The sequence below is a fragment of the Pseudopipra pipra genome, chromosome 6 (genome assembly GCF_036250125.1).
Source record: "Pseudopipra pipra isolate bDixPip1 chromosome 6, bDixPip1.hap1, whole genome shotgun sequence".
Classification (NCBI taxonomy): domain Eukaryota; kingdom Metazoa; phylum Chordata; class Aves; order Passeriformes; family Pipridae; genus Pseudopipra; species Pseudopipra pipra.
This window is the reverse complement of record NC_087554.1, coordinates 54,889,941-54,913,675: the sequence shown is the minus strand read 5'-3', so window position 1 is coordinate 54,913,675 and position 23,735 is coordinate 54,889,941. Positions and strand designations below refer to the sequence as shown.

The window sequence follows — 23,735 nt, the reverse complement described above, 5'->3', positions numbered from 1 at the left end:
ACAGCCAATTTCCCTTGCTGTGCCACCACTGCCCATCAGGCACAGCCCCACAGCAGCAGAGAACTGGCTTTGACCCCAAGCAATGCATTTTGCTATGCTGACTTACCCATCTCAGCGAGCAGCAGCAGCAGCTTTTGAAGGGGTAAGTGAGATGCAGCCTCACCCTCCAGTTATCTGATCTTTTGCTTTTTGGTAACTTGACATTTGGGGAAAAAAATCAGTTGTTCAGCAGCAAGCTATCTCTGCCTCTCATCTTCTCTGCCACATGACCCTGCTCCCTTTGCACAGGGTATAGGTTTCCAGTAATGTGAGTTCCTGCTGGGCTCTACAATAGCCTTTCCAGAAAATGTTAAAAATGTGCATTGCATTAAAAGGTGAATGAAGATGAGCCAACTGGCTTGCTGCTAGCACAGCAAGGCAGGGTACCACCAGGGTGAGCAGGGCAGAGAGGAAATCCCAAAACAGAAGCAAGGGGTGTTGAGCTGCCTGGTCTAGGAAGGGCACAAAGGAAAGAGACGGTGATGGCAACTGCCATTGGTGTAAACCTGAATTTATCTGTGTAGGAGCATGTGCTTGGAGGGCCTGGGTGAGTATTTACATGTCACAGGATGAAGGCAATCTTAGAGTGGGCTTCGTTCCCTGTACTGGTGGTAGGACACGCCCCACCACAAATAACCCTTTGCATTTTTAAACCAAGAAACTGGATACAACCTCTTCTTCCAATCGGTCCAGTATAGGCATTTAATAGGCTAAATGGTGTAATACATCTACAGGACATACATTAGTCAAGTATTATGTACAGGTGGCATTTTACAAAATTAGAAAGAACTGAAATAGAGCAAAATCCAACAATGTCTTACTCCATAAAACTTCCTTTCTGCACTACATGAAGTATTCTACAAGCCAGACTAGAAAAATATGACTGAATGTTTTTTTTTTCTTTTTAGTTTCTACAAAGCTTTTAATCCAGAAAAAAATACAAAACAACTATTGAGTTTATTAGAGAGACAACACTTGCACACAGACAAAGTAAGTGGACATTCATAGACCTGCAAGTTCAATAAATAGGGCTTGTTTGTATAAAACAATTTTCTCTCTATCTTGCTCTCCTGTTTTAGGGCCTCTGGCCCATGTTCAGAAAAATAAAAATGGGAGGAGGAGTTTGGCTTTGCATGGATGTTAAACTGAGGCCACACAGCTTTAGGAGAAAGCTTTAGTTTGAAGCAACCACTTCAGGTAAAATAATTCAGGGGAGAAGTGCAAAAGAGGGGAAAAGAAAAGAGAGGAGTAATTAGGCTGGAAAAAGGAAATCTGGGATTTCTATATGGGCTGTAGCTTTACACACACGGATGAAAAAAAATAGTGCTGCTTGCATGGTGTGTTTTCAGGTTGTATGTAGAACTTTGTTGTTTCTTTGGGAAACTTGTTTAGGGAAGTGCCATTGACCTCAGGTGGAAATAGGATAAGGGCCATCCAGAGCAGGAAGGGAGGGAGCGTCTGAAAGCAGATAGAGAGCACATAAAATTGAGGGAAGTGTTTCAAACAACTGTTTTTCCTTTTATAAAGCAAAAAGCAAATTAAGTGATACGTCTAACGTCATTCCTCATGGAGCTGGGCAGATGCAGATTGGAAGGAAATCACAGAGCTAAAAATATGTCGTCACCGCCGTTGTTTTCTCCCCAGAGCTTTGTAAAACTTCTTGACATTCGATGCAAAAGCAACATTTAAAGAACACCTCCCATCAGCCTGGCCACCTCACCAGCATGGCTCTTCTCCTGCCCATGGTGGGTCCGAGCTGGTGACCTCCCCTCACTGCTCCACTGCTACCCCAACATGTAGCTTGAGCTTGTTCTTGCTTCATTGGCTTTGTCAGAAAACTGTCACCACTGAAGGGCGTGATAGCAGCCAGATTTAGGAGGTGTTCTTGAAACCTTCAGTTACTCTGGTGAAATTCAGTGCTCTGACCAGAATCCCACTCACCTGACAAAATAATTCTGTGACAGTGTACTCAAGAAAGTCTACATTAAGAAGGCAAAACAAATTGTTTTATAGGTTAAGAGAGCAAACTTAAGTATCACATTATACTGTACTACACTGCTTATAAAAAGGGTCCTAGATCCCAAACACCGCAAAGAATGAGCTATAGTTTTGTACATAAATTAATGTTGCTTTGAAGTAAAATAGTCTCTTCCCTTTGTATTAAACATTCATTGCACAGAATTCTTTGTGAGTAAATATATTAAATTTGGTTGCTAAGAAGTTATAAACTTATTAATACATCTGGCCAGTAAATTTTATTGACCATCACAAAATTAAAAGTTGCCATTAGAGAAAATTATTACAGGAGAAAAGAAAGTACTTGGAAGTCAGCTTAGGAGTTAATGCTGGAAGGAATCCTGTTATTTCATTCCATCTACAGCAAGCGGCTTCTTCTGGATGCAACATTAATTAGAAGTACAGACCCCATCCAGCCCTGCAGAGATGGAGAAAGCCAACCTCACAGCTTACGAGACACTCGTCACCAACACAGTTAAGTCCCTCTGAGTACACACATTCTCTACCCCCACCAGCACCATCCAAAGGGTTTTGAGCTGAGATAGATACTTCTCCTAGGACACTGGGAGGGAGTCTCTTGGAGGTTCCCGTGCAGAAAGGGGTTCACATCTGTCAAAATGACCCCCAAATTCCCAAGGAAAATCCACTGGAGGCCAGAGGTGTCCAGAGACAGCTTGTCCTACTGTGAGCTCTGGGCTCCAGGAGGTGACTATGCATCCAAAGCCAAGGGGGCTGTGAGGGCACCCCTCCCTTGGCACATGTGCTCCCGCCAGCAGTGCCACTGGGGCAGGAGGGAGGCAGGTGTTTGTCCTACCACCGCAGCTCTCCTCCACCCTCTCCTGCTGCAGGTGGCTCAGGGGGAAACCTGAAGCCAGACAAAATGAAGGATAGGTTTGGGATGTGCTAGGGAGCTCCTACCACCTACCCCCTACCACTGCTCAGCTTGGGCCAGGGGAGGAACAGATGCATCTCTGCACTTGGGTTATACACCAAACATACCAAAGAAGAAATGTCACAATTTCTATTAACAAGGTGGGACAAAACCAGCCCTGGGGGGAGCAGGAACCACCTCATTGGCTTTAAGGGAGGGAAGTGCCCCCCACCTGGCCTGAAGCGTGCACGAACAGCACGATCCACCCAACCAAGCCCACCCCAGACAGCCCCACTCCACAAACACCAGTGACTAGCTCATTGTTTCATCAATGTACAGAGAGAAAGCGCTTCCAAAAGGCATCAGCCTTACTGAAAAGGCAGCTAAGGAAAGGCTGGTTCATCCAAATTTGCACAGGTTAGCCAAAGGGAGAGAACTGCTCTGGGCTGCCCTGGGGCAGCAGCCAGGAGGCAAACCTTGCCCTTGCGTCTCTATACAAAAGTTACAAAATCAACTGGTGACATTATATTACATCTATTGTCCATAATATCACAGTGCTAGTTTTAAATGGCTAAAGAAAAAAGAAAGGTTTTAGATTTAAGACATCCTTCCTGCAGAAATGCAACACCTTTGTCCTGCTGTTGATATCTGAAAGCAGCCTTTCTTGAAAAAGGTAAAACCAATGCAATGCACTAATTGAAATGAGGAGCATCTTTTCCTTGACAGTCTCATATTTCCTAACACATCCCACTGCTTCCCAAGGGAAAATTAAACAAATAATATGAATCCCAGCCTGAAAATCAAAATGTTAAAAGAACAGTTCTAAAGCCCAGACGCTTCTTTAGGTACTAACTAAATAAAACCCTTGCAGATTTAAATACAGATTACTTTGACATGTCTTCAGAGTGTGTTAGCTTTCCAACAACATTCACAATGAAGTTTCACTTCTGAGGCCATGGAGTTCCTATTCATGCTCTTCAGTTCTGCTTTCCAGGGTATCTGTGCTGTCTTCCACTTCTTGAGCTGGGTGTGCTAAAGTATCTGCAAAGAAATGGCTCGTCAGTATTTATTTCCCCAGATAGGTCCAACCTTTGTTTGATTCCCTGCTCCACCCAGCAGTTGATTCATTAGGGTGATTAGATCTGATACAAGCATTTTTCTCTGCTTGCAAACCAGTAGTTAAACCTGGAGTAGGGAATTCTGAGTGCATCACAGTCTGACTTCACAGAAAACTTGAGACCTCAGGTCAGATATTAGTGAGGTGAGGTGATCCCTATGGATAGCCACTGCCACAGGAACACTACCTGCTGTCTGAAATCTGCTCAGACTGTCATAATGAGTCTAACATCAATGCACAAAACCAACACAGAGGCCACAGTGTGCAACCTGGAGGTCAGAAATAGATTTGGTTCATACTTCTACCTGAGTGATCAAACTCTGTGGTTGTCACCACCCAGAAACGCCAACTGGAGTAGCAGGTGATTTTACACTTCAAGACCATTTGTCAACACCCCTTTGAAGGGGAGTGAAGGTGCATCTTGCACCCCATCTCCTGGCTGCTGTGTCTGGGCGTTTGGGTGGCAAATGCTGGTACACTGAATTGGAAACCGGGTCACTTTTCAAGAGAAAAGGATAGCGGCTGAGATGAAAAAAAAAAAAAGGAAACAAATAGATCAGATCCACACTGGAGCACTCCCTGTGCAAGCTACAGTCCAACAAACTCTTATCTTTAGCCATATTTACCATTGACATATTTACAGTGACACTGCTAGTCATAGCTACATGTCTATGAGCTCCTGCTGCACTAACACACTCCTGAGACATCACAATGCTTTGAAAATGTGCAGCTGTTAAACACTTTGCTTCTAGGATAGGAGACAGGGAGGTAGATACATGCTGTTGACCAGGATTTCTGTTTCTGAGCGTGAACTGCTAACACACAGTGAACTGTCTGTTGGCCATGAAAGTGGCTGAGGTGGATGAAAACACCATGTGCTTAAAAGCTACAAGGAAATTTTCAGTCCACAGGGCTCCTTCTCCAGTGCAGGTATTTCTGGACATCTTCAACTACCTGCAGTTCTTTGGTTCACTGTTAACTTCAGTGCACGGCATGGTCTGAAACAGCTATTTTCCTATGGGGAACAAGGATGAAAATTACTCATTCAGACCTTCCAGATCCATCTGCTGCTGCTGCTGCTGCTGCTGGACACAGACTCTTTGATCACCGTGAAGACCCTTGTCCTCTGCTGATTTCAGGTCCTCAGGAGGCCAGCGCAGCTCCCCGCTCTCCACCTCCCCGGACTCAGTCGGCTCCACCACGATCGAAGGCAGTCTTTTGGACAGCTTGGGGTACTTCTCACGTGAGTCTGGGAAGGCCTGGGGAGACATTGGGAGACATCAAAGCCTTGCCCAGGGATGCATATTCAGAACAAGCAGAGTACATCCTTTCTGCATTTGACATGCACTCACATGTCCCTTAAAAAACCCTCTTCAAACTGGTGCAGGGGAACAGTCCTGCACAGGGAGGATTTCAAAAGCAGCTGAACCCAGATCCTTGCTGGACAAGCATGCATGCAGAAGGGCTATAGATCTCATCATACTCTGCCCTGTACATTCTGTCCCTTCCTGAGCAAAGAACACACTTTGCTTGTCAGTGTGTCGAGCAGACAATTGCCTTGTGTGATCCGACGTGAGTAGTAAAAATGGAGACTTTGGAGACAAAATTTTTTATGCTGCCAAACACTCATGTTTCAGTTCTGATGGGTTTTTAGGACACAGAAGTCATTGCTATAATGCTAATCTAAATGGCTGCTGCAGCCCTTCTGGCTGCTGTCCTTTCACTTTGATATGATATTCATGTTTTCTTGCAGTGACAGTTTATTAAGAAGCCACCATTCTGTAGAGCTATTTTCTGTAATGTGAAACACTGTATTTTATGATGCATTCATGCAAAACAGGGAGCCCCAGAGATGATTTTTACACAGAGAATGGTGCCAGCTGTTTATTTTCATATGTCACATTGAAGCTGCAGGTCAAACACTACACCGTGGTTAGAGCTTGAAGCTGAACTAGGTCTTTTTACTGAAGGAGGTTGTAACACGTAAAAGTGCTTTCCTGTTTTCAACATCGCTGGATCACTTAAATCTCTCAGGGTACTTTGTTTTGAATTGGGTTTTTCCTGGGGTTTTTTGAGGAAAAATCATTCCAGCCCCTCCAGGACATTTCCGTAAGAAACTCTGTTGTTGCTCCACTGAAATCTTATCTCCTGGATTCTCAAACTTCTGTATACCTTAGCTAACAAGCTGCACATCTCTCAGTGCTAGTTGAGTTTTATTTTTATTTTATTTTATTTGTAACAGTAAAATCAAGATACATGCAAGGGGATCAAACTAGCACTTGAGAGCAAGAACAATCCCAGTTTAACTTCAGATGCTGCCACAGGTTTGCTGTGTGCTGGTGGGAGCCTCCCCACACACCTGCAACATATTCACCACTGAATCTGGGTCTCTGGTTAGACCAAACACTGCTGGTTATGTGAGCCAGTCTCAGCACAGCTCCCACTATGAGCACAGGAAGAAACATGCAGATATTCCCTAACCACTACAAGAGTGGGCACATCCCCTAGGACACTGACAGGGATCTGGGGATGTCATAACCCACTGGAGGTGTTTGCTCCATGGTTTTTGAAACCTTCCTTCATCTCAGCAGCTGCACTCCCTAAGAGCCTGGGGTTTAGCTGTCCCACTTAGCACCAGAGCTGGCATGGGGAGGCAAGCCCTTGGGAAGGGCTGTGCTTCTAGGAAGAAGCAAGCACAGTTTTAATACTGCTGGGATGTCTGTATCTGACTTCTGGAGATGGGGAAGGACAACAAACCTTATCCTCACACCCTCACTCCCCATGGTAGCATTGTGAGGATTCATGAGTTTTTGCAAATCCATACAAAGGTGAGAAATGTTGTGTATTAGTGTTAGTGTTGCAAAGTGAGATACAATTAGGAAGAAATTTCTTTTGTGAGAAAGCCCCTTCAGTACAACTAGATCAAGTGAATCACCAAAGGTAAACCTTTCTGATGCCTCCCTGAGCTGCACTCACAGGGTATAACTCATCCTGACCAAGCAATGCCACTCATGCTGCCTATTAGAAAAGTTCCTCCCAACTTCCTATTACACAGCCTCCTCCTGACCTGTTTGTAATTTGAAAAGACATTTCCATGGCAGCTGTCTTGACTGGAAGGAATTTTTAATAAGTGTCTAATACAATCCTGCTATTTCCAAATATGAGACAAGGTAAAATCTCCTTGGCCAGGACAGGACCAGAGGTGCCCCTTGGGACTAGTGCACTGCTCTGCAGAACCACAGAGCCCAGATCCCTGAGCCTCACAGCCCAGCTGGCAGAAAATAACCATAAAATTAGGGGCAAATTGCTGAATTTCCTCCCATGGCTGCACATGCAGGTGACAGTGACCTCTTCCCCTGCCTGCTGCGCAGCCTGTTCTGGTGGCAGAGGGCTGCATGACAGCCACCCCATCCCCAAGCCTGCTGGTAAACCCTGGTTTTCATCCAGATGAAAATTCTGCTTTTTCATCTGCTTTCTGAAGCCTGAGGAAATGAAACAGAAAGATCTAAAAATGTGCTGAGAGCCGATTACTACGGCTGCAACAAAATTTAGGAAAGGCACCTGTGCAGCCTCAGCCTGACTATTTTTGTTTGTGTCATCCTCATATGGTCTTTCCTCACACCAATCACATAATGTTTTTTTCCAGCAGAGCCCAGTATTTACCATGTCCCTCCAGGAATGAGTCAGGACTGGCAGGAAGCAGAGCTGCCTGTCGGGCCTCACTGTGTTTTTCTGCGGAAGCTGGAGTGTATGACGAGTGGGCAGGAGACTGCAGGAAAAGAAGGACTGGTCTCCTGGACAAAGTGCTTGGAAGTTGCTGGAAGAAGCCTGCTTTTCCCACTGAGTCACTGACTTTGCACTACATCTCATTTCTATTTGATTTTTTTTGCCTTAGGTGGCCACCACTAAAGTGTGGATGGTAGCACCTTCTTCCAGAGGTAAAAGGTAAAGGGAGCTGGGGGGAAAACTGTGGAGCATATGATCAGAGACACCATAGAACAGCCCTGAACACATAGGTGGAGCCAGGGCTGGGAGAGAGTTCGGGCAGCATACACTAACACAACAGTGAAAACCTGGAACTCGGTGAAAATGTGCTCCTTAAGTGAGCAGCATTTATCCCGTGCAGTTGCTGAGGCATGGGAAAGCCTTTGGTACGCTCTTTAATTGCACGAAGGCTTTCATTACATGCACAAGTGATCCAAGTGGAATTTGCAAAATTTCAGTTCTGACTTCCTTGGCTTTCAAATCCTTGATTTCCACCTGGAATAGGCTGCTCCTAGAGTAGTTTTCTGAGTCTGCTTTCAATGTTACACCTTGTGTAGCGGAGCAACTCAGGTCCAACCAGAACCCATTTAGGTGGTTTGTCCCTGATACTGACACAGAATCATGAGCACAACCACAGAGAGCAAATTGGGACATGGGGGCTGTCACAAAAGGGGCTTGGGACATCGTGATCCACCCTGCTGGATTGAGCACCGCGGGCAGGTACACGAGTGGGTGTCTGAGACCGCCTGGGGACAGAAAATGCTCTTGCACCTGCCAGCAAATGGCCCTGACCAATGCTGCTGCTATGATGCCACAGCCATTTATGTGAATTACACAATCATTTCAAATGGTCTCTGTCCTAAAAAGGGAGCTCCCTCTGAGCCTGAGGAAGCTCAGCTTATTACAAGGATGTTGTATAAAAGCTGGCTGTGGCACAGTACTGGCTGGATGTCTTCATTGCACAAGAGTTGCTCAGATCCAAACTCTTGGTGACAAACAGCCGCTTTGCCTGCATCCCTGCAGGATCCAGGCATCGCTGTCACTGTGCCCTGCAGACCTGACAAAACACTCTTGCCAAACTTCTACCTTTTAATAATAAAACCTAAGTGGGATCAAACATGTATTTCAGGGCTTGTTTTTCTGGCAGCTGTTCTTTACAATTCAACATCTACCTCTATGACAGTTATTGGTTGCATTAAATTGGTTTTGATAAGCAACTCGGATACTTTCCAGTTCTGCTAAAGTTACCTGGCTTGAAGGGCCTCCTTCTTCCTCAGGAGTCTGGCTGAGTGCGAATTCCTCCATCATTGGTTCTCGTGTGTTCATCACCTCTGTCATGCTGTGAATATTAAAATGGAATAGGAATACTCAGCTCATGTACCATGGGACAGCAGAGAAGACCCCAACAGAGTCCCAGAGTCAACAGCTGGAAAGTGGGAGTCCTCCAATTTTATTAGTACCCAGTTTATTACTAATAGATGAGCTCAGAAATTGCATCTGTTGACAAAAAAAACTTATTGGTGGAAATATCAGCCTTGAATTAAATTCTTATTCTGATTCTTCATAATGTCTTCAATATTTGCTCTTCCCAGATGTCTATTCCATTTAGTCATGAGCCAGCACTTCTTTTTAAACTGTTAATTCCAGACAAACCAGCTGTATTGGTGTCTAAGGACCAGATTTTCAATAGTCTTTACTCGCCTGAGTGTTCAGAGAGGTGTTGAGTGGGATTTTCAAATGCATCAAGGAATGTTTGGCACCTAAATCTCATTTAAATCAGGGACTTAGGAATCGAGGCTGCTTATGTGCCCACTAGGCATTCTCCTGTGCCATTTGGCACCCAAGGCACTACAGTGCTGGCCCTTGAGCTTGCCTTGTTCTCCTGGGCCTTGCAGCACTCCAGAGCAGAGGGACAAGAACCGGCTGCAGCCCTCGCTGCAGGGAGCTCAGCCCAGCCCGTGCATGGGTAGCTGCACATCTCTATGGCATTAGGATTTTCCTCACATTGCAATTTATAGCTACAGCATTCTACCGGAAAATCTGAGGATGCCTGAGAACTCCAGAGTGCATATTAAGTGCGTAGGAGCAAACAGAGCCTGACCCACTCTGACCTAGAGACTGAAAGGGCCACGTTCATTTTAAATGTGAATATATCAGCCCTGGATAGATTTGGCACCGGGCTTTCACTCTCTTTAGTTGGCATTCATCAGGTAGAGCAGTTAGTGGCTGCTGGAGCCTCCTGCGGCACGCAGAATGTAGGCATCATCAATTACACCGCCCTGCCACCTGCCACAGCAAACACCCCTTTAGGCACGACTAAATGCTGCCATTAATTCTGGTCCCGCTTCACACACAAAAGCCTTCTTTGTAAAGGCTGCTCATACTGAGAAATGCCAACTACAACATCTTAAGGATAACTTGTTTCAGGCTTACATTACCAATTATTCCACAAAACTAAATTTTACAATATCTGCAATTACTACAAAACCCTTCACAATGACTTTAATTAGCTGTAGCACGGAGCAGCATGATAGCACAAAGACTTTAACTCCCACTGCATCATATTTAAAAAAGAGCACGGCAGACCCAGAAGACACTCGAGCTCAGCTGTGGACCAGGACCCAAGCCCTTAGGCACCCATCAGCTTAGGGAAAAGCCCTGAAGAGACAGCCTGGGACCCAACCAACACTGAATTAATCCACACACTTCCTGGTACACAAACATGCACACAACAGGAGAGCAGAACCAGGCTCTGAAACTTCACAAAAGGCTGAACCAAACCCTGATCTGGGCACCCCCCAGCTTATGCAGCCTGAATTGTCCCACAACCATGGCACAGTAGAAGAGGGACAGATTCTGCCTGCTAGGAAGAGAATTTTGACTCCCTTGCCTTGCTTGGACCTGTACCACTCCCCAAGGACACCACAAATCACCTAATCAGTAAAATACATAGATTTTTCTGGACACATGCTTTTATTCTTGAAGCGTCCAACAGGCCATACCACTGGGCACCTGTGAAAAGTAACACTGAGGGAACGGTGATCTGAAATGGGAGACCCCTTCCCAGGGCGGTGACTGTGGGGCCAGCTGTGCCAGCTGTTCTTGCCACACAGGACAGCTCTTAAAGGAATAGAGATGTGCCCTTCAACAAAAAAGAAAGTAGCACTCCCTCCAATACCTCCTGCCTCTGATCATCCCTGGTGCTCATGCCGTTCTTGCCTTTTTTTTTTTTCATTCTGGTCCTGGTCTCTTCCTTGGTCCCAGAGGGATCCTTTTGCATCCCTCCTGATGCCCCTCCAGTGCTGCCTCTGCGAATGACCTCACTAGGCAATAGCAGGACTGTGCTCTCCCAGCCCAACTCTTTGGGAAGAGTTGGTTTGGGGGGCTTTCACACCATGTTTTGGCAGACCCAGTCATGAGCCTGGAGGAGCACTGGGCCCATCACTCTGACCATGTCCAAGATGCACACCTTTCTTTTGGCACCCTTTTTGGGGTTCAGTGTCCCATTACCAGCTGTCCTGGATTGCAGGGAAAGGGAAATGAGAAAGTGTGCGTCTAGATGGAAATAATCCTGGAGCCTTTGTGTGGGGTCGGTATTTATGAAGTGTGGGTCTTGGCAACAACAGATAAGACATGTCCCACTGCTGTGTGTCCCAAGGGTTGGTCTCTGCTAGCCAGCAGCAGACTCCAGCAGTCAGTCGTGGCTGGCTGGTTTATTTTAGCAGCCTTTCAATGCATAGCAAGGGTTTACAATATTTTTCTGTCCTTGTTCCGTGGGACATTAGAGATATACATCCACACATGCACTGTCGAATGTGTCATATGAGCTCAAAGATGTTGTTAAGACCTCACGAAATTCTATTATTGAGCAATAACAGGCTCCGTGCTTCCCTAAGACCACATTATACCCTGCAGATTATTTCTAAATGACAAAGACAAATGATTCGGGCTAGAAAAATGGTGATAGTCCTGCCAGTGTTACAGCAGATGCCTCAGTGAATCAGCTCCCAAGCTGTTGAAGCCCAGGCCATTTCACAAAATCTGTGCAACTTAAGGCTTTGATTGAATAGGACGGCAGAAGTGATTGTACTTGATGTGTTTCAGAAAAGAACATGGGGCCATACAATTGGCAAAATAATTAGGCTTTAACTGGAATAGATTAATTGTTCCCAGTCTCCACTTAGAAACACTAAAGGAATGCAGAAGAATCTATATGGGCTGTGAAAACAGTGATGCTTCTAACAAACTTAACTAGGTGTTTAACATTAAAAATAACTAATGCAAAATAATTGTTAATGGCACGGCAAATCTTTCACCTGAAACTTCAAAATCATTTGTAGAACATCACTGAACTGTTTATAAACCCACATAATCTGAAAAAAGGGGCTTGGTGCTGCTGCTTAGAGCTTTTTAAACTCTCGTAAGGTTCATGTGCAGAATTTTTTACTTTTCAGCCAGTGTTGATGGAAAAATATTAAGCCGCTTTTAGTGCTGCTTTTATGTGAAATGTACTAACATACAACAGAAAAGTGGGTGATACAAACAATTATAATAACTACAGCTCTTAAATTCGGTCTTGCATTCATTTTATGTATGATAGATGCTGGTATCACCAAATGACATACAGTAGCCATAGTGATGCAAAACAAGGCAATAAATAGCATTTACAAACAAAGAATAAATTCTGTTCTGGCAGATGAGTCATCTACTCTGAACCTTAAAATTCTTGTGGCAGTGAATTAAGAGATACATTACTTCCCCTAGGTTAAATTAAGCACAAATATACCAATTAGGAGGAAAAAAAAGCAAAATCTCTTCTTGCATTTCTGTGAGAAAACTACATTTAGAGAAGACTATCTTAAATGCAAGTGCTACAGTTGCAGACCCACATTATGCTGATCTTTTTCCAGAGGCATGGAGGAAATGCAGAGCTCACTTTCTGCTGCTTGTGATGGCACTAACAAGGTCAGTAACATACAGAGCAATATACAGGCTGACAAGTGCCAAACCACCTCCCATGAGAAAGTGCTCATTTTTATTTTAGGTTTTGAACAGAGGGCAAAACTGACCTGTGAAATTCCTGGGGACAAAGAAGTATTTGAATGAAAACCAGCTTCAGGACTCAAAAAAGTGCAGCACTTATGTGGCTATGGAAAATAGGCAGGTTGTATGATGCAAGCAAGGATTTCCTTAAGGAGATGGGAACTAATACATTTTATGGGACAAGCTAAGCCATGATTTGGAAGAGCTGTTACCCGAAGCAAGAGTCAGTTCTTGACATGCACCAAACTGAGGCCTGATCCTGGCCAGAGCACGAGGCTCTGTGGAGGATAAATGGCAAGTAGAGAGCAATGACAGAAGAGAGCACGTTACCTTCAATCACATCAACGGATGTCGCCTCCAAAAACTGTCCTTGCTGCAGGCGCTTGCGTCGCTGATGAAGTGTCCTGCAAACTGTCAAATCCTAAAAGTGCCTGAAAGAGACAAACACAACAGAGTCAGAGCTTGTGACCAAAGGGACAACGCTGGCAGGGACTGGTGTGAAAGAGTACTACCACAAACTTGCTGCAGAAACTCCTGCTGTCAAAGTCTGTATCATTTTCTATGCAAGATGGGATTTGATCTCACTAAGGACAAAGCTCAGAGAGCACCTTGCGAATTACTGAGTCAATTAATGTTCCAAACCCATTCAAAGCTCTTAGCTGAAATAGCTCACAACCTGACTCTTTTTGTGATGCTAAACCTTATTCCTTAGAGTGAGTTACACAAAAACTGCTGAAACTGGGACACTCTGAAATTCTCCCAAACAGAAATTTTAATGATAGCTGGAAAATTGGAAAATAAAAATGTATTCCCATATCTGGCAGGATCGGTTTGTTTAGTGAGACGCAGTTCAAAACATCAAAGAATGAGATTCCTGCTCAAGAAGCTACTGGTCAAGACACAAAGAAGACAACATATGCTGAAAGAAGGATACGTTAAGATTACATTACTGCATGGTTCTTTCAGAAGTCACAGGAGAACTGATTTTTTCAAAGGTCTACTCCAATTTGAAGGTAATACTTTGACTGGTATCAGGACAGGGAGCCTGCTGAGCAGAGGTGAGGATCCCACCATTTCAAACTGTGAGTCACTGATTTCTGATGACTTCTCTGTCAGAAAGCCTTAGCTGAAAAGCTTGAGGAGTTACAGTGCTGAAATATAGTCAGTATCTTGGCCAGAGATGATTTTCTGAGAAATTTGTTTAGCCCTACAGCTTTCCAAATATATATTCATGCCAGCCACAGCTATTTCCTTGGATGGGAAAAAGGTGTTTTCAGTGAAGTGAATGGCACTAGTGTATATATTTTATATCCTCCAGTGGTTTGGATTCCAGCCCAAATGATTAAACAAATCTACCTGCTCTGGAAGCCTACCAAGATTTATAACACTGGATTAACTGCACACTGACTTTATTCAAAAACAGTGAGAGACGAAAAATTGTGCATAGCATTCTGGAGTTTCTTCTCATGCCACAGGCCATGGTTATTGCAAATTAGGGAAGCAGGAAATCACTTCTCCATCCCCAGGATTAAATTCAGAAGGTTTAATTCTTGTCTGGCAATTTTCCTTTCTAACCAATGACCAAACCAACTTCAGAGAGGGTAATGTTTTGTCCCTTAAAAATTCATGACTGCATTCAATGCTTGTCTCTTATGAAAATGAGAGAGCATCCGATACCATGTTTTCCAATACTCTGGGAAGAAGATTTTTATCCCACTACCCATTACAAAATCTCTGTTTTTAAACCTACAAAAATTCCGCATGAACTTGTCTACCTTCAATGTCTCCTTCAGAAAAGACCGGATGTAATAAGAACAATTATTACACTGAGTCACCTGTAAATGAGAGACAAAAGGGTGTAAGAGATTATAAACCAGGCACCACATGGCCACTGGTTGGAATCCAGGCCAGGCCACTTGTTATTTAGAGATATCTTCAGATGCCTGGTTAGTAGCATATAAGGATCCATGCAGTACTGAATGAACTAAACCCACATCTGTTGCTTTCCAGTCTCAGCAAAGGACTTCTGGATTGAATTGACCCAAGCCCAATCCCCTCTCCAGTGTTTTGGGCAACTCTCTCCTATGGTGCATGCCATGGTGGAGAGGGGACATCAGCCCCTGGTGCTCAGCACTTGAAAGCTGTAATAAAAAGAAAATCAATTCAGGACTGCAGCATGAAAGAAGTCCCATATTCCAGCCCCACAGCCATATTTAAAAATAGAAAACCTTCTTCCCAGTCAAGATTGTTGAAGAGTTCATTGTTTCCAGTGTATAGAAGTACCAGAATGCACTTAATCTCTGAAAATACTCACTTTACCCACCTAATAGATGTGATTACCTTCTTTGGCTGACACTAGAGGAAACATAAACTAATACCCTTCCTCCTGTGATACTGCTTAATCTTTTAAAAACAAGGCACAGCTACTGAGACCATGCAACAAATTTTACTGTAATGGAAATAGTCTGGAAATTACTCAAGTAAAGCCTTTCTCTGCTTATCTCTTCTTGTCCCTTCTCACTTTTACGCACCTTTGCCTTCCAGCCTGGAGCCCACTTGCTCAACGCACCCTCTCCCAACCTACCTATCTTCTGCCACCAAAATAACTTGCCCTCCTTTGCCTCAGCTTGATAACCACCTTCTTCTCTGGCTCCAGGAGTACCAACACAGCTGTGCTGCCATTAACAGTGATCAAGTCAAGTCTCAGAGACCAGTGACATTGCCTGGCCACCCCTACTCTGGGCTTGCAGAGCCCTGCTATACCTCCCAGCAAAGAACAGTTGATTTAGGGACTACTCCAATGAGTTAGTCATGTCTTGCCTCTTTAGGAGCCGTAGCACCAAGCAAGGTAATCATAAGGGAACTGTTTTCATCAGTGAGACCAATCAACACTTGGACCACGTGGTGGACCCTTTGCCCAGACCAAGGGCCCTCAGCCCACACAAAGGGATGGATTTCCACCTGTGCTGCTTGCCATGGGTCACAAACCCAGGCCCAGAAAGGTGCTCTCTGGGCTTCTCTCCCGCTTTGGAAAGCATCTGGAACACATTGCATGTTTGGAGCTTCTACATCCCAAGGACACAGTCTGTCCCAGCAGCGTGGTTTCACAATGCACAGGAGCACAACTGGTACGAGAAGCAGAAGCAGGATGTTGGGCAGCAGTTATGGCCAGCCAGGGTGTGTGGAAAGCCCAGCCCTGCTCTCTCTCCTCAGATATGCCTGGCCTTGCCATGTGGGGAGAGGACTCTACCATGCACAGCAGCAGAGGTCCCTTTCTGGGATAAATCCACTGTGAATTGCAAAGTAGATGTTTTCAAGGCAAGCATGCTTCATTGGGCAAAACAGAAATAGGATATGGCCACAGGCTGCAATCCTGGAAGCCCAAAGGTTGTCCACTTGATAAAGGAGCACTTTTCAGAGGCTCTGAGCCCCAAACCCTTCCCCAGCTGGCAGCAGCACCTCCCAAATCAGGGCACTTCTACCTAGAGATTCCTCCTACTCTGCAAGCATCACATCTTCTCCCTGAGGTGCCCCAGTGTTGGAGACAATTGGGTGGCAGAGGGAGACCTGACCTCAGGGTGCCAGCGCTGGTGCTAGATTAGCAGGGACTGCAGGCTGGCCTCTTCCTCTCCTGGGCTTCCCAAATCAATCATTCCCCCACTAAGCAGTCATGGAAATATTATGATAACATCCAAACAATACCACATTGAAGGTGCACCTTCTAAAAAGTAAGTGTAGATAGGAGGCAGAAATTGGCCTTGAACCACTGCTCCACTTGCAAATCTATCATTTTCCTGGCACGTCAGAAATGGGAGCCGTCCCCTCCTTATTTCAATGGGACAATCCCAAGGGCTTTACCAGCCCTGTACTTAAATTGTGCTGGATAGACGCCCCCCATGTGGTTCTGCTGGCTCAGCCTCATGCACAGGAGCACCACAAAGACGGAGCTCCGGGTGCTCGCCCGCGCAATCACAGCGCACACATGGCTCCCGCTGATTCCAGATAGCGCCTCAAACAAACCGGGAGTTCAGCCTTGGGCATCCGGGCCCCCCCTCGCCTCACCCCGCCACAGCCTCTGGATAAATGCAAACTTTCTTTCATTCAAGGAGTCGAGCCTTTGTATGTGCTACAAAAAGAAACCCCTGCTATTGATTACCAGGAAAATTGGGGCAGGGCGTGCACAAGAACGGCGTTAGGCAGGAGGAGCAATGGTCTACTGCTTGCGTTCGGCAGAGTGGAAAATTTCGATGGGTCACAGTAAACCCTGCTCTGCAAGTCCCAGTAAACAAACAGGCCCAAGGAGGTTTTGCCACCCAGAAGAAGAAAGGGTTCCTTATTTGGGCCACTCTGCTGCAGTCAATCAGGCTGTCAGTTCAGCCGGAGTGGATGAGTGGGAGATCTAGGGCAGAGCTACAGTTGTTGTGGTGGATGAAGCCATGAAGGGTTCACGTCCATGCAAGGAAACATCAGCTGGCATTTTCTAAGGCCAGGTACTTCTGTGGATCCAACTCTTCTATGTCTCAGTCTTCTGTTAGTGTCCTAGGAGGACAGAACTCTGGCTTAGACCCTTACAGGTGGCCTGGATCATCCACAGGTAGGACCATGCCCAGTACCTCTGGATGGGACAACAGCTCCAGCATCTTGGCACAACCCAAAACAAGCACTTACCTCAGTGACACTCCACAGCCTCCAGTTTCTGTGACTGCTACTGAGCTCAGCTTTTGGACACTGTGGATAGGAACTTGGACAGGGCCTTTGTTTCTCCTGGTTGCGCATTTGTAATGGATGCACTTTATGAAGTGTCGTGGATTCCATGGGACCAGCAAAATGTAAATCACCCCATGGACCACAGAAGATAAATGTATGAACTCCTATTTAAACCTCCCACTTCTTTTTGGATGCAAATCTCTTTCCTAAGCAACTGAGAAAAGTGCGATATGTGTCAGAGTCTGGAGATTAGAGATCTGTTCTGTTCCCTCCTTTCAGAAGCTCTTGTCTTTGGCCACCCACGCAGTACTTGAGTTCTGCTCTCCACAGGCCAGAGCTGCCTTCCTCTCCTCGGCAGCGTGTGCTCTGCAGAAGATGTCGATCTCTCTCAGGAAGCAGTGAGATGAAATGACTCTCAAAGTGGAGGAGCAGGCATTTCAGCATGAGACACAGCACGTAGTTTGGGAGAGTGAAAAGGGGTAGGAGGCTGCTATTTCCAGACCGTGCTGCCTCTCACTGCTAACTTCGTGGCAAGCTGCAGTTTTTACTGTTCCTACTCCAAAGAAGTTACTGGGGTAAATATCACCCTGGGGAATTTCTCAAACACTCATCTGTGGACTACCAACAGTACAAAACACAGGCTTTCAAAGGGCCAGTACTGGTAGATGACTCTAACTCAGCCTCCTCGACTCCTGGTGTTGCACAGTGAGGCATTAGGGAGCCGCTGTTCTTTGTATGTCCTCAGCTCTTGTAGCGCCATGGCTACACACAAACCTCAATTTCCAGTTTGCTGTAGTTGTCCAAGTTCCTACCAGCCCTCTTGGCAAAAAGGAGCTAAAAACTTGATTTGTAAATGGTCAAAGAAGAATTAAAAGGAACTAAAATGTGTCTGTGTTCAACCAGCACAATTTTTAAAGCAATCTCATGATTTGGGAGATGATTCAACTCAAAGCTTTCTCAAATGATGTTTGCAATGCTGCTTGCTACGGGTGCTGCCTTGGTGGATTCTTCTTTTTTTCTTTTCTTTTTTCTTGCCTGCTTTAAAGAGGCTCATTTATTTCAGCTCTTTGATCTCAGCACTTAACTACCTGGGCTTCCTCATGGAAGATGCCACAAGGGATAGGTACGGCAGGGGAGAAGAGGGGGGCAGCCAGCCAGGATGCTCGGAGATAGGGAAGGGGAGCAGACAGCCAGGAAGAATGTGTAGAGCAGCGGAGGGAGGAAGAAGCAGAGCAGATGGGAAGAATGACTAAGCCAGCTCCTCTGAATGCTGGTAGACCTCGATATCGTGGAAATCTCCACAGAGCCTTCATGGAACCGTGTGCCAAGAGAAAGTTTGGATTTATTTTTCTAACATCAGATTCAGCAGCTAATTGATGTGAGAGGACCTCATTAAGAAAACAGCCCCATCAAAATTAGAGATAAGCCTCAACAAGCTGTTAAATGTTTTTAGATGTATCTCTTCTGGTACTTGCTGTGCAAATACTCTCTCATCTGAGAACCTGCTTTTGGTATTGGAAATGCCTGTGCCGAGCAGAGCGATTCTGAGCTCTGCTCACACAGTGAACCTTGTGTTGGCTTTAATTTCTCAAAGTAATCTTACAAAGCCAACACCTTACATGTTACTCTACCATCCCTTCTAACTCAGAGCAATCATTACTAAAGGGTCTCAGAAAGAAATGGTTTTGTTTCTGAGATCTTCTCTGAAAGATGTCATTTCTTTCATCCCTCATATTTCACACCACAATTGTCCCTCACCTTGCAGCACCCATGGGAGCTGGTGGCAGATGAAAACTGGCTTCCTGTGCTTCTTTCTACTATTCCCTAGGTGTGTCTGGATAGTCCTGAATTCATGCCACAGTCCCATGGGCAGATGAGAGGGGAAAAAACATCTCAGAGCATCAAAACAGAGTACTTGATTCTTAGATTGAAATGTCATGGGAAATGGATTGTGAAATGTCTGATGTCTTTCTGGCACTGTGAAAGAATACTTTAAGTAGTCTATCACTGGGCTCATTTCTAGGTAAAGGAGTAGGATAAGAGATTAAGTGCAGTCAGATAGAACAGTATTTACTTAAAAGATAAATTAATTCTCTCCTTATAACTCTGTGGAAATTAGAATACGGTGCTATCAATGCTGTAACATGATACAATCTCAAGCATTTCTAGAGAAGTTAGAAAAGTAAATGAAGTAAAAGTGTTAAGATTAAAAAAAAAAAAACACCCAAACCAGCAAACAAGAACCTACCAGACACTCCTAAGAGAACAAAGACAATGAAGTGACTATTAATATTGCCTCTTGGCAATTAACAGCACAACCGCAGGTGTCATGATATCACAACCTAACACCAAATATGCAGCTGTTTTTTCTCCAGGAATTAAAACTCTGTCACCCAAATTGAATTTCCAAGCATGGGAAGTTGCCCCAGCCCAAGGTGGAACACTGTGTCCTATCACAGTAGGAATGGGCAAGATGGAGGATGAGGATAACACATAGCTAAAAATAAAGAAATTATTAAAAAAATTAAAATTCAGGGGGTTTTTTTAGTGAGTCATTAACACTGAAAGCAGATAAGCATTAACAAGGCTACTAGTCTTCCTGCCAACCAATTAACATTCACCTTCTGGATCTAGAGGTTTCCTAAATATTTGCACAGAGGCAGTTTATGCATGTGCATGTCAGAGACAGAACTCAGCTGAAAATTCAGGTCACATCTTACACAAGTTGCAGTGGTCTCAGCAAAGAAGCTGGACTTGGACTATTTTCTCCTAGTCCCATGGGGATACGGGCACTACGAGGTGAAACGCTGTGGGATCAATCAATGAATCCCGATGAGAAAAGAGGACTGTCCTGCTGGACCACAGCTTCTTCCAGCACTGGTATGTGCTTTGCAGAGGACATGCTCTCTTCAAACCATGAAGGAGAGGTGGTCCCAGCCCCTGTGGACTTGCAATCAAAGAGGGAGAAAGGCTGAGACGAGATTTTAAGGACCTGTTGGTATCAATCAGTCTACTTCATTGTACCTGAACATTATTGGCTGGCAGCTCTCCTGGGGTTTGCAACAAAGCCTTCTCTTGAAGACTGAAAATGCAGGAAATTGATTATTTTACAGAATTTTCCAGAAAAAGTACACATTTGAGGAGCAAAGGGACGGGCTATTGCTGAGGCAGATGCTAGTTTCCTTGAAGGCAGAGCTCTTCCTGCCTTGCATGACATAGGATCTGTCCCAGATCAAGACTGCTCTGACAGACCTCTCCGACATAGAAGTGGTTAAACGGGCTCAAACACAGGGACATAATTTCAGAAATGAGAAAGAAGGAACAATTTCAATCTGTGACACGGTGGGGTTGGTACCTGATCTATGGAAAAGCCTGTTGCTTAATACAAAGAGATCATTGTGAGAAGGGAGGGAAAGTAGTGACTAAATTTGCACATTCATTTCTTCTGCTAAAGTAACGTACCAAAGACGTTGGAGGAAATTCCACCTGATTGACAAATTGTCAAGCTAGATCGGGAAAGCAAGGAAACTGGGTCAAGTCATTCCCTGTTTGCTTGTTTTCTCCCTGTAATCATAATGTTGACTCTGAAAACATGTTTTTAAAATGGACTATTAATTATCGAAATCCCGAGCTGTGAGCTGGATTCTTTTCTGGGCACAAAATTTGTTGTTCATTAAAACTAAGAGATGGAAAACACTGGCTTGAGCCTGGTTGTGTGTAGGCAGATTTCACTGTTTCACCTTCCTTTACATAAGGAGGCATTGTGCAGCAAGCCAGGCTACAGGGCAGGTGTGAACACCAGCTCTGGGTTCTTCAGTAAGATGTGAACCTATAGCCAGGAGGGCTTCCATTGCTGTATTGACTGTAGAACTGCAGTAAGGATCTCAGTCAGGAAAAGACTAATGGAAACAAATTTCTCTCTGTGTACTGCTTATTGTGGCTGGAGGGGTTAATGCTACATCCAGGCTAACCCAACTCCCCTCCACGACTGTAGCCATATTCAGAGATCTACAAACACGGCTCTGTCCCAGATGAAAAGAAAATTTTTGTGGTATGTTCATTTGGCATCTGGAAAATACTCACACCCCTTGCTCAGAGTGAAACATAGTCCTCATTTACAGAGCAAAGTAGGTTTTTTCATTCTCTAAAAGTAGTCCGATGTGTGGTATTTGCTACCTGATGGGAAATGCTGGATTTCAGTTTTCAGTTCAGCTCGGCTGCAAGCAAAAGCATCATTGTCTTAAACTTGCGCTTTGTTAGCCGCTTCCTCGCCTCAAAAGTTGCCTTGGAAAAAAAACCCGGCATAAACGAATAGATGAGGCGATCGCAGCCCACAAACCAACAACTCCCTCAGCGCTGCGCTCATTCATCAGGATTCCTTCACGCAGCCCTTTCGGTTGAGTGATGATGATTTTTTTTAACGACAACCCTTTTTTTTTTTTTTCAGTGAATTCTCTTTAACACCCTTTGCTCGAAAAAAACCCCAAGCATCCGGAGAAAGCCGCGGCAGAGGCGCGCGTTCTCCCTCTCCTTCCCCCATAACTCCCCGCAGCCGGGCGTGGGACTGACACCCTTCTCCCCGCTCCGAGCTCCCGCTCCCGGCTGCCGACCCGACCCGACGCGACACGACACGACACAACCCGCACCGCACGGACCCGCAGCGGGACGGCGCTCCGGGGGCTTCCGTGCCCCGCCGCCGCCCCGCACCGCACCGACCTGACCCGCACCGACCCGACCCATCGCCCCAGCGCCCGGCTCCGCCACGGGCGGCCCGGCCCCCGCGGGGCTGCGAGCGGGGCACTCACAGGTGGCAGCTCTCCCCCTCTCCGCACCCCTCCGATCCCGGCGGAGACCCCCCGCCCCGCGTCCCGGCTCACCGGCGGGGCAGGCGAGGCGAGGCGGCAGCCGCCCGCCGCCCATGCACGGCGGCAGAGGGGAGCCGGCAGCTCCGTCAGCGCGTCCGCATCCTCCCGGGCCGGGCGCTGGCACCGCCGCCGCGGCACCTCCCCGCCCGCAGACCGGCCCCGCCGCCGCCAGCGCGGGGAAACCACTCCCCCGGCAGCGCCGGCGGGGCGGTGCAGCCACGGCCCCCGGCTCGGCTTGGCGGGGAGGGGGCGCCGGTCCCCGCACTTTCTGCGGACACGCGCGGAACTGCACGGCTCACCCAGCCCCGACCCCCGCGCGGTGCCGGCTCCGCACAGCGCGGGACAGAGGTCCCGCAGGGGGTCACTCTCCGGAGCAGTTCCCCCTCCCCCGTTCTTTGCTCACGGGCGTGGGGATGACGCGGGGCTCCCGAGCTGTCCGTGCAGCAGCCCCTGCTGAGAAAACGTCGAATTCAGGAGGCGCAAACTTTTTTTGTGGTTCTTTTTGGAGGGGTTCATTTTTTGCGGGGGGGCGGGTGCTCCACCCTGGGGTCAGTTTCCCAGCTGCATCCCCTGCCCGCGGCAGGGACACGCTCTGCTGTGCACAGCATTCCACCACCTGGCCCCCCGGGGCTGCAGAGCTGGGGCTGGCAGACAGTCTATGCCAGGGCTGGGATAAGGGGCTCCCTCCTGCCAGGGGTCTGGCAGGAGCCCACCTCAAAGCTGCTGGAAAGAGGCTGACAGGGGGGCATCTTCAGCTCTGCTTGTATTGGTGGCAGAAAACACCTGCAGTGGGGGAAGCCACTGGTGGCAGTAGCCTGGGGAGCAGTGATGGAAGGATGTAGATATAGAGAGGAGCATGGTCTTCCCTGCTGCTGGCCATCCTCCTGAGAAGCAGATCAAGTGCAGGTACTGAGGGATGTGAGGGGGGCCCAGACTTGTCTTCCTGCCTCTGCACATTCAGCAATGGCAGCGCTGGGTTCAGACTGCAGAGCTGCAGCCCCTGGGGTCCCCTCTTTGCTTGACCCTGAGGGAAGTGGGGCTCCAAGGAGGGACATGCACCACACTCCCAGAACAGGCCTTTCCTTTGATGCCTTTCCCCAGAGTAGCATTTCCAGCACAAGCACACAAGTACACGATGGAGCAGCACTGAAGGGGAGATGGATGTCGACTAGGAGAAACCCTTCTAGCATTTGTTTTGGGTGAGGTCCTGCAAAATGAATGGTGGCATGGATGGATGGTACAGGGTGCATGGAGTGTCCAGGGGAGACACAGCTTAGTGCTGGAGCAGGGGAAAAGGAGGTGATGTGTAACC

The 23,735-nt window shown here is 46.5% G+C and overlaps 1 protein-coding gene across 1 annotated transcript; it reads right to left on the bottom strand.

Moving 5' to 3' along the window:
- Positions 1–714: 714 nt before the first annotated feature.
- LBHD2 (LBH domain containing 2) lies at positions 715–22,578 on the bottom strand. Its single transcript, XM_064659240.1, has 5 exons — positions 22,436–22,578; positions 13,182–13,282; positions 9,057–9,147; positions 5,095–5,302; positions 715–3,967 (listed from the first exon to the last, which is right to left on the bottom strand). Exons 3-5 carry the CDS (start codon positions 9,144–9,146, stop codon positions 3,891–3,893), a joined length of 375 nt encoding a protein of 124 aa, XP_064515310.1. The 5' UTR covers position 9,147; positions 13,182–13,282; positions 22,436–22,578; the 3' UTR covers positions 715–3,890.
- Positions 22,579–23,735: the final 1,157 nt, after the last annotated feature.